This window comes from Sphaerodactylus townsendi, linkage group LG03 (genome assembly GCF_021028975.2).
Source record: "Sphaerodactylus townsendi isolate TG3544 linkage group LG03, MPM_Stown_v2.3, whole genome shotgun sequence".
Classification (NCBI taxonomy): domain Eukaryota; kingdom Metazoa; phylum Chordata; class Lepidosauria; order Squamata; family Sphaerodactylidae; genus Sphaerodactylus; species Sphaerodactylus townsendi.
Genome location: NC_059427.1, coordinates 107060185 through 107074602, shown reverse-complemented (window position 1 = coordinate 107074602; position 14418 = coordinate 107060185). Strand labels below are relative to the sequence as shown.

Sequence of the window (14418 nt, the reverse complement as noted above, 5' to 3'; positions counted from 1 at the left end):
GGGTCCTAGTGCCTGCCTTGTTCTGTCTCACCTCCCCACCTGTTCAAATGAAAAAAAATGCCCTTACCACTTGGGGGGAGATTGAGGATTAGACCAGGAAGAGGCACACGAAGTTACATTTCATTTTTTCTGCTCCCCCCCCCCGCACCTTGGAGCTCTTAACTTTCCTTACTTTCCTTTCTGTTGTGCTTGCCATTTTGTGTCATTTTGTGTCATTTTGTGCCATTTAGCCTCAGTGCTGCTGTTGCCACCATTTGCAGAATGTTCCCAGGAGTTTCCTCTGCTTGCTGCTTATCCAATGGCCATTGTAATGTAAAAAGTAGATGAATAAAGTGTGTTGTTCCTGGCAATCCCATGCACATGTCGATTTTGTCTCTTTTTTTAGCGAGAGATCTCTGTAGCTCTGACAGCACCATTTCAGAATCACAGCTGTTTGGAGGGCAGGCCTACCTTCCATTAAGAAGCAATGGGTAGACCCATTACTTTAAATTGTGGATAGACCTACTCTTCAGAAAGCTGGTCTATCTGCAATTGAAAGTAATGGGTAGACCTGGCCTCTCCAGAAACAGGTCTATCCATTGCTTCTTATGGGAGGTAGACCAGCCCTCCAAATGACTGTAATTCTCATATGATCTCTGCGAAGCTTTGAAGGCATCTCATTCAAAACAACAAAAAAGGAAAAAAATGACATGTGTGAGATTGCCAGGAAATTATTTATCAACTTTTTATGTTGAAATGGCCATTGGATGAGTGGCAAGCAGAAGAAACTCCTGGAACATTCTGCAACTGGTGGAAGAAGCATGGAGGCTCCTGAAGCTGACACAAATTGGCGGGTGATAGAAAAAGGAAAGTAAGAGCTCTGAGGTGAAGGGGAGCCAAGTTTTGCTGATGTTTAATAGTGCACAACATTATGGTTTTGACGAAAGCTGTGCTTAAAATTGATTCTTTAATACTCATAGACATTTGGGACTATTTTCCCCTGCAGAAACATGGTACTTTCACTTCCACTACACCACGACTGACTGCACTTAGATCTTACAGTGGAAAAGGGTATAGAACATACGGTTTTCCCACAGAGTTTCCAGTGATTCCTAGAGCTATTCTTTGTCACTTCTGACTAGTTCTAGGAATTGCCAGGATGCCTATGTTAAGAACGTCCTGTAAGCAGATAAGCCTTTATTTTTCTTTTAATTTTTTCTCCAGGGACAATGCCCCCACCTACCCAGAATCCTTCTGCCAGTTGCCAGGCAACCTTGTTCCCAAGCTGGCTCAACTGGCCTAATGGGCTGGGAAAATAAATGCCTTTGGTGGCAGAGGAGCAGCATCACAGCCCTTAGTTGCTCTTTTGGCACATGGAGGGAGGGAGGCACTAGTTTATGTACAAGCAAGGTAAACAAAGCCAGTGGTAATTCTGGCTATTTTTACAGCAGGGTGATTGTGCACAAAACACTGGTAGCCATGGTGGGCTGCTTGTGAGCAGCAACTTGCACTAGTTCAAAGATGGTGGGCAACTCAATCCAGACCCGGGGGGGAGGGGATTGTGCTGTAGGAGCAGCAGAGAGCCACACCAACAAACTTGCCCCCTTTGCCAATGTAAGGGGCACCCATGCCGGTGAAGGAAGCAAAAACACTGGCATCCTGCTGTCCCAGAGGTCCACTGAAGGCAAACCCAGAAATCTGAGCCACTGAGGAGCCACACTGACATCTGGCCAAACTCAAGTCTGCTGGGGGTGGGGGCACAGTGTTCCCAGGGGTGGAGTCAACTTTAGTAGGCTTCCACTGCTGTTCCAGCCCAGGAACGCTGACCCTGGCCCTGCAGCGTAAGACTGCTTGTTCAATGGGTTGATTCAAGCTGCTGAAGGGATTTAAACTTTCTCTCCTTTCCACACCACCCAAAGTCCCTGTGGAGAGGGTGCAGCAGCACCTACCCTGTTTCCCTGAAAATAAGACATCCCCTGAAAATAAGATGTAGTAGAAGTTTTGCTGAAGTGCTAAATGTAAAGCATTCCCCAAAAGTAAGACGTAGCAAAGTTTTTGTTTGGAAGCATTCCTGTCGACCAGAGCATGCAGCTCTGGAGTGGAAAAATAAGATATCCCCTGAAAATAAGACATAGCACATCTTTGGGAGCAAAAATTAATATAAGACATTGTCTTACTTTCGGGGAAACAGGTATAATGCCCCCTCCCCCCCCCATCCTGGATTGTGGTGTAAGATGTAGATATGCCACTAATAAAGTAGTTTACTCTCATACTGGTGTTTTGTGTCTATATTTGAAGATACTGCAGCAAACATTTCCTTGGATTGACAGCAACAAAAAATATATCTTTATACCTTTTAAAATCATCAGTCATACCCTACCGATAAAATTAAAATAACATCAACACTGTTTTGTTTTCTTGTCATTTTACCTAAACTATATATAAGCTCTCATCCTTCTTCTTTATACACTATTTCAGATGGTTCTTCTGCATGAAGAAAATCTCAAGTATCTGTGAATTCTTTATCATGATAACTGGCACAAGTTCGCAAACTAACTTCACAACTTCCAATTCAAAAGTTGCAGTTTCTTTTATGATTTTTCAGAGCTTGGGATGCAGTTGAGATGATCTTTTTCTCAACGTAAACAACAATGTTCAGTAGTAAAATCGAGATTAAATTTGACACATTTTAATGTTACTGGCATGTAAGGCCTGTTAAAAAAAATAGTAGACCCTCACCATTTTCAGATTCATGACTCGTGGTTTTACTTACTTGCAGTTTGCAATTTGATTATGTGACACATTTTTACTCCCACTGCTCCATCAGCATAATCATTACATTATTAAATTTTCCAGGATTCTTTTACTGTTGGAAGGCAGCAAAGCCCTGCCTACCAGTATTTGTGGATTTTGCCACTTACACTGATCCTGGGAAGGGGTGGCCCATGAAAAGTGAGGGTCTGTTGTAAACAAAACGGGAAAACCAGCAAGAAAACCAGGTGAAGTTATTAACAAGTATGTACACATACACACAGACAAAAGGCATATCCATGCAAGTGTAATTTGGCATACGTGTACAAAGGGGAGGGAGGGGGAGGAACTCTTAATTTCTTGCCTCACATTTTTGGATTTATGAGTATATCAGCAATAAGAAGCTAAAAGCCAATGTTAAAATCCAATAAATATTTAAAATAGGTTGTTTGATTACTACACATACCGAACAAAATTAAGTCCAGTAGAAACATGTTTAAAAGTTGTTTAAATTTAGCTACAAGGATGAAAGTTAATGCTTCTGATTAACAAGATAGGATTGGATAAAATTTTGTACACACAGCAAGTTTTTTGTAAGATATAGAGAAAAAACAAAGCCAATAGAAATTCTTTTAGGACAGGTTCAGACATACAATTAGCACCTTATAAATGAAATAAAAGATATCTAACATTAACACAGATATTTCAAAATGGATGAGTAATGCTCTTTTATACCATGGAATATTCTATCTGTTTTGGGAAACATATTTACAATTTTTGTAGGGAAAAGAAATATCAAATAGCTTTTTGAATTCATGTAGCAATTACTAAAGGTGTGGATTTATAGGCCAATGAACTGCTTAGCCAAATTTCCCAAGCATCCTTCTCAAAAGTAAATACACTGAAAAATCGTGATGTAACACTTTTCAATAATAAATAGAATATTTTGTAGTAGAACTGCATTTGTCAGTAATAAAACTGAGTGTCCAAAACTTCATGTCACTATAATTTGTTTTAGATATAATTTTAGTCACTTTCAACAGGACATCAATGTCCACAGTTTTCATTGTTAGGCCTTGTGTATGCATTAAGGCCAAGATCGGTCACCCTTTAATAAGATCAAGTGAACATAAGGCTAACAACCCTTTGCAAACAGGATAAAAAAGAAGTTTGGTTATAATCATGTGAAGAACTTCTTTCAAATCTCAACGTTAATCCTAGCTGCTATTTTCTTCACTGTCTCAGTACCCTAGGTGGCAGATGTAAAAGTGGATTTCCCAACGTATTTCATACCTTTGCATTTTAGCAATACTAGGTGAATTAATCGGATGCTTGTGAAGACCTAAAAAGTTTACCATGTGAAAGGTTGTTTCTGCTACAATATTATGGAAAAGGCCACACTTCCCAGCAAGGTCAACTTCTCAACATGTTAAAATGGGTTTTCCAATTATCATTTTTAAAAAATGTCTAAACTTTCCCACAAAAAGCGTGATCAGATTCTACTGGCTCTTCCTGATATATTACATTCATATCTAGGCCTGCACACCTCAAAAATAGATGAAATATCCATATGATAGTTTAAAAATCCATTTGAAAATCTAGGTCATTAAATTACAATGAAACCATTTAAGTGGGCAAAACTAATTTCAGTCCCCATTCACTCTAACAATAACCAACACAACCAAAACTGTCCCAAAACAATGAGATGCCAGATCTGTAAAATACTGTCTGTGAGCTGCAGTGCACACTGATGTCAGCAGGGGGCGCTCTTGCATGAAGTAAAAGGAGCCCAGTATTGTTCACCTAATTCTCTCAATAGGGTTAACTGTATGTGTGAAATGGTCTCTGCTAAATAGTAAGATTATCATAAATCGTACCAGCTTTGAATACCCTGCAAGAAATAATGTGAAAAACCTGTAGACATTCGTTTGTTCCAAATATTAATCCCAAAGCAAGATTTGATTTACCTGGCTGTACAAGAGGCCTCATAACCTCATTGAAATCAAGGAACATTTCATGGATTTAAATCCCTCCCGCAATAAAAAAAAATGTCATGGCCCAAAAACGGGAGATTATTTTTTAAAGAAAACGACTTGCTCCTAATACTTCCCATATTCCAAAGATGCAGAAAGCTCTAAATTCATGCCTCAGGAGCTACTCTGCAGGATTAGCCTCTAAACAACCCCAAAGTAGGGAATACACAAGCAGGGATTTGGTCTGGAGAGCAGGGATGGCCCAATTGCCTGCAGAGACCAAGGCATGTTGGTGCTCAAGGGCCAAGAGAAAATACTACTCAGACACCCCCTTTCCTCCCCATTAGAATACTGCTTATGCTACAGATCCTAGTAAGGAGGAGCAGGGGGACAGGGTAAGAAATCAAATACTCACCATATTGACTTCAGACACCATATCTATGCTGGCAATGTCTATGTTCATGCCAACGGCCACAGGGGGACCTGAAACGCAACAATGGGGTCCATAGTCAGAGATCTTGGTCATTTCACCCATTCACGTCTGACTATTCGGACCAACAAAGGGGGGAGGGGGGAACTCAAGGGCCAAGCCACTTACTCGACCTGTAGCACTTCACGGGTCACCGTCGGCGCTGCAAGCGCTTTATGGAGCAAACACGTGTTAGTAATACGGTAAAGTTTCTTCAAACCACCCCCCGTCACCGCCAAGGGACACAGTCCAGCCCACTCAGAGAATCGAGTCCCCCCGTTTCTGCCTGCTGCACGTTGCCACTCCCGCTAGCAACACCGAGCGGGCTTCGGATCCAAATCGGCTCTAACCGGACTCTCGTGATTCTCTAGTAAAAGCCACCCAACGCCGGCCCAAAGATCCGAACGGAAATTGCAACCTTCCCACACCGACAGCGGCTTCCAAGTGCAAATCTCACGGAGGGTTGAGCGGCATTTTCGTCTCGGCGAGCGGAACAGCCCGTTCTCCAAAAGATGCCCCGTGGCCGCAGGCACCGAAACCGGCGCGGGATAAACTTGGGAGATTTGCATCTCAATAAAGCCAATTAAGCGAGGGCTCAATTACGGGTTAATAAGCGATCAACACGCGAGCGCGCACATCGGCTCTCGTAATAAGAGCGATTACATATATTCCAGGCGATTTAAATGGCCGTAATACGATCGTTCTCCGCGAAGGAAATTGGAGAACAATTGGCTTAACTTTGGGTCAAGCGTCAGGAAATGGCAACACGCATGCAGAAGGGGCACCCGCCACACGTTTGTACAGCCGGAAAGCGAGAAGAGGAGCAGCCTCGGCATGGCAGAGATTCTTAAACAAAAGCAACCGAATTACCTCCAAAATCTGGCCTCAGTCGAATGTCGTAGCCCTTCAGTAGTCGATCCACTGTCTCTTTTACCAGGGACATATTGCTGGGGTCATTCGCACTAAAAAAGAAGGGCAGGGGGAAAAAATATAGGAGCGATTTTCTCTCTGTGTCTTTGAAAATGCATTCTGTATTTCCCAGTTTATCAGAAGCAAACAGTGCAATTCAAAGTGAACGGGGAGGAAAAAGAGAGAGAGAGATGCCTTGGCCACTTACCTCTGTGCACACACCACCGTTATGATTAAGGGCAACGACCATATTCCAAAGCAACCTTTTTTCCGGACTCTCAGCATCCCTTTAGCTTTTGATATGATTTAGGGTTTCAGTGGGAGAGAACAGGAGATCCAACTTATTCTAGCCAGTGCAGTAATTCTAATGTGGAGCGCATGCGCACGGCGTACCACAACATCAAAAGGAGCAGTGGTTGCTGCTGGAGATGGAGCAAATTTCCTTGCCAAAAAAAATGAAAAGAAAGAAATTAAAGGGGAAGAAGGAAATACATTATTTTTTTTAAAAAAGTAATCCACAAGAGGATTAAATATATTTTTGTTGTTCTTTGGTGTAATACAGCCTGAACTACAGAAACTGAGCAAGTTTCGGGAGTTGCAGGCGACAGCAGTTTTTGCAACCTAGTTTAAAGGGAGAAATGTGCAAAATCGAATTAGCGACAGAGAAGAAAATAGGTTAAAAATGGGAATTCAGCGCGTGCATGGGGGGTGGGGGTGTTCCAGTCTTCCTGCTCCTTGGGAATAGCAAATGGTGGGCGAAGTGATCAGGAAAGGAGGGGGGGGGGAGGTCCGAGTTTGTAAGGGGTGGTTGGAAAGGGCTCAGCCTATAACATTTCGGTGAGGGGGGGGGGGTGTTAGTTGATGACGAGTTTCTTGGAAGGGGTCAGATGGGTTGCCTACTATTCGGGGAGAAAAAAGGTGGGCTTCAGGACTCAGAAATGGAGGGCTCAGGATCGCGAAATGACGTTATCGCTCCTGCGATCCTCAGGATCCTTTACAGGGGCGGGGGAGCGGAATAAAAAGTGGGACCTAGCATAGCCTTCACAGCATGCAAAGGAACCGATCCGAAAGGCCGCGAAACCCCCCTCCTTTCTTTTTCCTAACGTGATCAACTGGCCGAAAAGAAGGGGCATGGTGGGAGGGCGACGGTGCTTAAATCCACCACCGTAAGGGGGAGATGCTGAAAGGGTGGGGGAGGACGACGCGGGGAAGTTACCCTGGAAAAGGCTCTGAGCTGTCAGTGACCATGCTGCTGCCGCGGTGCATTTTGCACTCGCAAGCCTCCTTACCTTGGCTGCAGAAATGCAACGCTCGGGGCTCTCGACTCAGTGCCTCCGAAGCCAGAGAGGAGCAGCGAGGTGATTTAGGAATGCTTTGAGTGACATTTAAATCCCCAGAAGCCGCCCGAGCCCCTGAAAGGCTTCCTTGCAAAGATGCCTGCTGCTGCTGCTGCTACCAGCTCCTCTTTTCCTCCTCCTCCTCCTCCTCCGCCGCCGCCGCCGCCGCCACCACCTCCTCCTCCTTCTCGTCCTGCAAAAACCCACTTGGAGCCGCCGTGGATCTGTGCTGCTTCATTGAACGGATGCGGGGTGCGGGGCTCAAGTGCTCGCCTTGCCGGGGATTGCACTGGGAAGGGGGGGATTAGGCAGAAACACTTGGATTCTTCAATTAAGCAACGAAATATTTTAATTCGCTGCAGGGGAGAAGGAGGAGGGGAGGGCGAGTCGGGGGAAGTGTTGCCAGCCGCGGGAGGTGGAGGGGCAGCGGCGGCGAGAGAGGGAGAGAGCTGTGAACTGTGCTTGTGAAGGAGACGCCGAAAGCCTCCGAGAGCTGTTCAGTAAACGTTTAGTCATTCCGCACACATAGACCGTGACAGGCGTTCCTCACCCCGACCTGCCTTTGCTTTTCTTCCCGGGGCTGGAAACCAGGTCCTGCACTCACCCAGGTGAACCGCAGCCACCCTCGCGCCAAAGCAGCTAGCGAGAAAAGAGCAGGGAGGCTATTGCGGCCGAGCACCTGCGCCAGCCGGGGGCTTACAAACACGAATGACGGGAATGCCCGTTGGGAACAATGGAGTTGATGGGAGACAGTTGGATACAATGGGAGTCAGGAATGCCAACTCACTTCCATGGGCTCCATTGAAATACATCACAGCACCCAAGAGTTGCAATGAAAATGTGGACTAGATGAAGAGCGATGGTTTCTGGAACCAGATAGACTGCTTTGCGGCAAGAATGACATCTCACCCCCAGGAATGGAATGATGGCCTCTGGGAATAGTGTCAAATGACTGCAATGACAATCTCCAGAATGGAATGGGAGTCCCCTGGAACCAAATAAGAAACTCTGGGCCTGGACTGACTGCCTCCACAATTGGATGACAGTCCCTGGGAGTAGCATAAGTGTCCTGTGACTAGAATGACAGTCTCTAGAGTGGAATAACAGTCCCCCGAACCAGATAAACTATTATGGGCTTAGAATGGCAGCCTCCAGAATGGAATGATAACTCCTAGGGGAAGGGTCTGTAAAACAGCCCTCCCAAGTAGAATGATGGTGCCTGGGAGTAAGTGCTCTTGGCCTGGACTGACAGCTCCCCCACATTCAGTAGAATGACAATCCCTGGGAGTAGCATACATTATTTGAGACTAGAATTACAGCCCCATGAACCAGATAAACCTCTCTGGGCCTGGAATGACAGTCTCTAGGAGTAGCACAAGTGTTCTAGAACTGGAATGACAGCCTTCAGAATGGAATGATGGTCCCTAGGAGTAGCATGTGCTTTGTGACTGGAATGACAGGTCCCAGAGTGGAATGACAACCCCTGAAATCAGATAGCCTGCACTGGGACTGGAATGAAAGGCCCCAGAGTAGAATGACTACCCCTGGAACCAAATAAACTGCTTTGAGACTGGAACAACATTCTCAGGAACTAGATAAACTACCCTGGGGCCTGGAATGACAGCTCCCAGAATGGAATGACAGTCCCTGGGAGTAGTAGAAATGGTAAGCAATTGGAATGATAACCCCTAGAACCAGACAAACTGTTCTAAAACTGGAATGATGGCCCAGAAGAGTCACACTAGGACAACTTCACACCAGAAGATTGCATGATGTTGCAGCTGCAGAAGATGATATTGTGCAGCTTGCTTACAATCATCCGCCACCAAACCACCAATGTATTTCATTTGCAAATTGTGCATTACGGATAATATTAAACCAGTTTTGTTTACTTATTCATACTGTATGGGCAAATTTTCATTTATCATGTAATTGCCATAGCGAACAGTGGATAAGAGTGTGTGTTGAGCTGTAGAGGCTGAAGGGGTCAAAGAGAAGGGAGGAAGTAGAGAACTGATCACCTGTGCCTGAGATACTAGGGAGTCAGAAGCAGTCAGAGCAATTACCAAGAAAGGAAAATGGCCTAATCAATGGCTTAGAAAAATATCTGTCCTCCCTGGGTTCTACTGCCACATCTCCAGGAGTTTCTCAACCTGGAGCTTACAACCTTATCTCCACACTAGAAGGGGACCGGTTAACCTTACAAAGGTCAGATATTCTACCTTAACAAACATTTTCTCTTTACAGTCCCAGAATTAAGGTGAAACTACTAAATAAAAAGGAATTGAAACAATCCACAGACTGAGGGACCTTCCTTATTAAAAGAAAAGGATAAAGCATCTGGGGGATACTGGTTTACAAAAACAAAAAGTACTATGAGGTTTATAAAATTAAGTTTATAAAATTAAGTTTATAAAATTAAAAATGGCATACAGACTGTTGATAAGGATTGCTCTTTTTTTTTATAGCCAATGAAAGAAACTGCTTTATTGTTTACGTGCCACTGTTGCAAACAGAATGTTGGAGTAAATAGATCTTTTCTGTAGCATTTTGATATTCTATCACCTAAAAAAACCACAAGTTTTGGGCACAGTCACACTACAAGAAAAATGCTTGGTGTTTCTGCTCTGAATCCTGTATGATTATGTAATTATGTATGGAGTAGCCATACTAACCTCTTGTAGAAAAAATAAACAGGAATATTGTGGCACTTTACTTCAGCATAATCTTTCATGGATTAGGGCCTCCTTCAGACATGTAAGTTCAGGGAATTCAGCATTCATAGTCTTTATGACATAAGAAGTATAATTTGTGTTAAAATCATACAGATCCAGGAATAAACATCTCCAGGTTAAAAAAGCAAGGTATGTTCATGGTTTCAGAGGTAATCCTAATGTATGGAAAAGTATGACAAAGTTGCTTGAGTGCACATAAGGAATGCACAAAAAGGACAATACTTAAACTTATTTAGAGCTGCAATATCAGAATTTAAGAGACTTTGAAAGCCATCAAAGTCCCTTAGTCAGTGTCTCCCATCCTGGCACAAATTGGAAGAATGCCTGCTTATCTTCAGTAAGGTTGCTATATATTCCATATCCTCTGATGGATACAATGAGAGATAGTTCAATTAAACATGAAGGAAGAATTATTGTGCCTGGAGTGGGGACCAGCCCATGGGGGCAGAGAGAAAGATGACACAGACATGTGCTGAGCAGAATCAGCTACAATTGTATTGATTACAGGTTCCTCAGCTCTTGGTGCAGCACAGACAGGGAACACTGAGTGAAGCTGACAGCACATCTGCTGTCAACACCTTTCCAAACCCTCCTGTTGGGGTTACTGAGGGCAGAGGGTTGGCATTAAAGCTTGAAGCAGTAGAAGCCACTATTCCTAGCCATCAGTCTCCTCCTGAGGACATGGCCAGTGGTTCAGCCCTGACGTTGACTTTCTTGTGCCATGCCCCCTGCACCAGAGCTCCTTAAGGGGACACCACTTGTAATCATGCAGGCATCTCACCCTGTACAACCTGGACTATATTCCCCAGCCAATGCCTAAATGCCAGCTGCTAGTTGCGATTGTCATCACCTTTTTAACTGCAAACAAGCATTCACGCTAATATATTCTCTAGCTATTGAGAAGGAAAAACCCAAGAGCCTATCTGTCAATAAGCTCTGGGTAAAATTCCTTCCTGATCCTGTTAACCAGAGTGCCCCTGCAGTAATAGTAATGGGCAAGAAGCCATATAGAAAATAACCCTCTCAAGGATGGGGTACGACTCGGAGGTCTGGTTTTGTTTTTAACCAGAAAGACACTTGCAGCCCTCCTGACTGTGTGCCCCTGTTGGGCTTACCTCTGGGATAGGCAGCAGGAAGCTGCCTGAGAGCTTACTGGCTAACAGCTAGTGCTGGCACTAGTTACCAATGTTTATTTATTTATTTATATTTTAGATTTCTAGGCCGCCTCTTCCCCGAAGGGCTCGAATGTTATCCTTGTTCCTCCCAACCACCCAGGTACAAATGATGCCCCCACTCATGGCTGGAGAAGGATGGCTGAAGACCTCAAAAAGAAAACCCAAATGAAAGTATAAAGTGCATGGCTGCAGAACAGGCTCAAAAATGGTAGATTTTGACAATTGATGCCCCCTGATTAAATCTGGTTCTCTGAAAGTTACCCAGTACTACATCAGCCTCCATTTGCCACATCGAGAGAATGTCTATGAAAGGGAGGAAGGCAAAACAACATTAAAAAAAGGCACTTTCGCCGGGGGTGTAAGGGCTTCCTTTTAGTCTCAAGTAGCTCTCACTGTCATCCCTCTCTCCCATCCCAGCAGCATGGAAGGATGAAAGGAAAATTTTCTAACCTTAGTCCACAGTCTTAAATGCACTTATTTAAAAGTAAGTTCTACTGAATTAATCTGAGCTTATTTTGAAGAAAAAGAACAACAGGTTTGGGAGGGATGAATAGTTTCACTAATACATGCATCTCATATTACTAAAACTTTTAAAATGGCATCAGTCTGTACTTATATTCAAAAATGGCATATTTGGTTAATCCTTGGCCTTCCGTGGAAGAATTCACATCATTTGTTTGGAGGACAAATTTCTCTTCTGGATTCACCTAGCCCTACCGTTGTGACATATTCACTGCAATAAACCTCAGGTTATCCTTGCAAGATTGGTAAAATTAGGACCCAGCTTGTTGGGGGTAAAGTGCAGACCATTGGGGAAAGCAATGGCAAACCACTCCATAAACACAGTCTGCCTAGTAAATGTGATGTTACCAGAGGTGAAGCGCTCACGGGGACATGTGGGGTCACATGTCCCTGGGCGCACACTGGCTGGTCACGTGGGCGGGGGGGGGGGGGGTCTGACTGAAATGTTGAAGCATTACTTTTAGATTCTCAGGGGTCTGGGTAACCTGCTCTCCAGTTCATGATTGCTAAACTATTAGCCTTCTGCCAGCATGGCCACACAAGTGCTGGCAGGCTTGATGAGAATTGTAGTCCATGAACATCTGGAGGGTGTAGGTTGCAGACCCCTATTTTAGACGAATGCATAACCTCAGTTCTGAACATCCTGGGGTGGCTCCACCTCCTACAGCAGCCATTTTGTGGTTGTACCCACCATCTGGTATCAGAATTTCAGTGGTGCCCACAGGATCAAAAAGGATTGGGATTCTTGGTCCAGCCTGTGGATTCTTTTATCAGTGTCATTTTAAACTGTTGTATGTGTGTTATGGCCCGGCTTGCTTTTTTTGTTTAGTTTATATTATTGACTTAGATTGTTTAATTATTCTTTTATTGATATGATTGGTTTTTTCTTATTTTTATTGTATGCTTAATTTTGTTTTATTGATGTGAGGTGTTTTGAGCAGGTCTATAGATGTGGCATACCAATTTTCTAAAATAAATAATAAATATATAACAGATAAGCTATGGATAGGTTTCAGGAAGTTGTAGAGTTACCAGTCATTGTGTTATTTTGTAAAGAAATCTGTTCGGCAATTCATACACTTCTTAACTGAATTTATTTTGTCGCTTTGCTGGTAAGTTAATGAACTTGCAGCTTATGTAACATATGTCACACTGCACAAGCATTGTGTCAGCCTTTCCACTGCCCTGTCAAAGCTAAGTAGCATATACTTTAATGTGACAGTAGTGTACAAAAATCCATTCAAAGCATGTCTTGTAAATTCAGTGAGCCTAAATACTGCAACTGTTTTAGGGGCAGGGAATTCCTGCTTGCCACAGCTACAAGAAGTGTGCCAGTCCCTTGTGCTGCTGCTTTGCTGTTTCTCTGTGGTGGAAAGAAAATGCTGGCTGAGGCCCGTTCCAGAGAAGGTGCACCTGTTTTAGGGGCAGGACATTCCATCTCACCATGACTACAAGAAGCACACCTGAAGCCAGTAGCCTTGGGGTGCCCATTTGAGGACTGGTGCGGGTGGGGCAGGCCACTTTCTTTTTTCCCTTTTAATTGGCTTGAGGGGGTGGGTTGGGTTGGTGCAGGTGGTTCTTTGACATGAGTTAGGAGAGTGTTTTTGGGCCACTAGTTGGGTACAGAGGGAAGAAACACACACACACACCCCAATGTGCCCCCCTCGCCACTGCAACTTGACATGATGGATGGTGTTGGTGAATCACAAGGCTGGGGTGAGAGAGTAGCCCTGGGAAAGCAGACTGTAAATCTGAGTGGGAGACAGGAGAGCAGTTTGCCAGCATTATCCTTTATGCAGCACCAGCCTAAGCTAGTGGGGTGGGGGAGTGGCTGTGGTCTATAATGACTGTGGTCCTCACCAGATGACCCTCCTGCCTATGGCCGGTTTAGAAAGTTTGTTCTTGGTGCTTGACCAGAGAGACAAGTTGGGTGTCCTGGCCTGTCTGGCTCATGGGGCGTCAGGTTACAGTTGCTAGTAGTAGGCAAGATGTGAGAAAGGGAGAGAGCAGTCTTACTCTGAGTCCAGAGGAACATGTTCCAAGCAGATTTGGGAAGAGGCAGTTAAGGGTCGAAGGTAGCTCAGGTCAGGCAATCTGGTCCTAGTCTGAGTTCCAAAGGATCAATCTGCTAGCAGGTGTGGCAGAAAGCTGTCAGAATTTCAATAGCATGGCTCCTGCAACTGACACTTCCCAGAGCTGCCTCTTATATGTGTGTGCTGTGGCTCAGTCTTGATTCTGAGCTGACTCATAGCATTCTTGGCGATGCCTTGGGGCTTCCACGCATACACAGTGCCTTTTAGAGAGCAGTTCCTGCTGGGTACAGATTCTCAGTTGCCTCACAGACTCAGGTGAGCTGGGTGGACTCCTATTTCAGGCCTCAGTGTCTGGAGGTACGTCTGCAAACTTCCAACTCTTGCCTTGGTCCAGCCTGTCTGTGTCCTATGAGGCTTCTGGCTGTGCTTGAGGCCCAGTTGACTGGCACTCCAGCACAATGGGGTCATCCTGCCAGTACTTCTCATTAGAGGACTCCTGGGTGGCTGACTCTAAGCCCATGACATTGGGACAGCT

The 14418-nt window shown here is 44.5% G+C and overlaps 1 protein-coding gene across 5 annotated transcripts in view; it reads right to left on the bottom strand.

Annotated features, from left to right (window-relative positions):
• The window catches only part of GABRB2 (gamma-aminobutyric acid type A receptor subunit beta2), a 181805-nt gene extending 174034 nt beyond the window's left edge, over positions 1–7771 (bottom strand). For 2 of the 5 annotated variants that reach the window (XM_048491884.1, XM_048491885.1), the window contains exons 1-4: positions 7371–7770; positions 6290–6523; positions 6043–6134; positions 5119–5186 (exon numbers count right to left, since the gene is read on the bottom strand). In XM_048491884.1, the coding sequence (XP_048347841.1) occupies positions 5119–5186; positions 6043–6134; positions 6290–6366 (237 nt within the window). In that variant the 5' untranslated portion in view covers positions 6367–6523; positions 7371–7770. Of the gene's footprint in view, positions 1–5118; positions 5187–6042; positions 6135–6289; positions 6762–7370 lie in introns of those variants that run through there. The other 3 variants (XM_048491881.1, XM_048491886.1, XM_048491883.1) reach the window with 3 other exon arrangements.
• Between the last annotated feature and the right edge of the window lie 6647 nt (positions 7772–14418).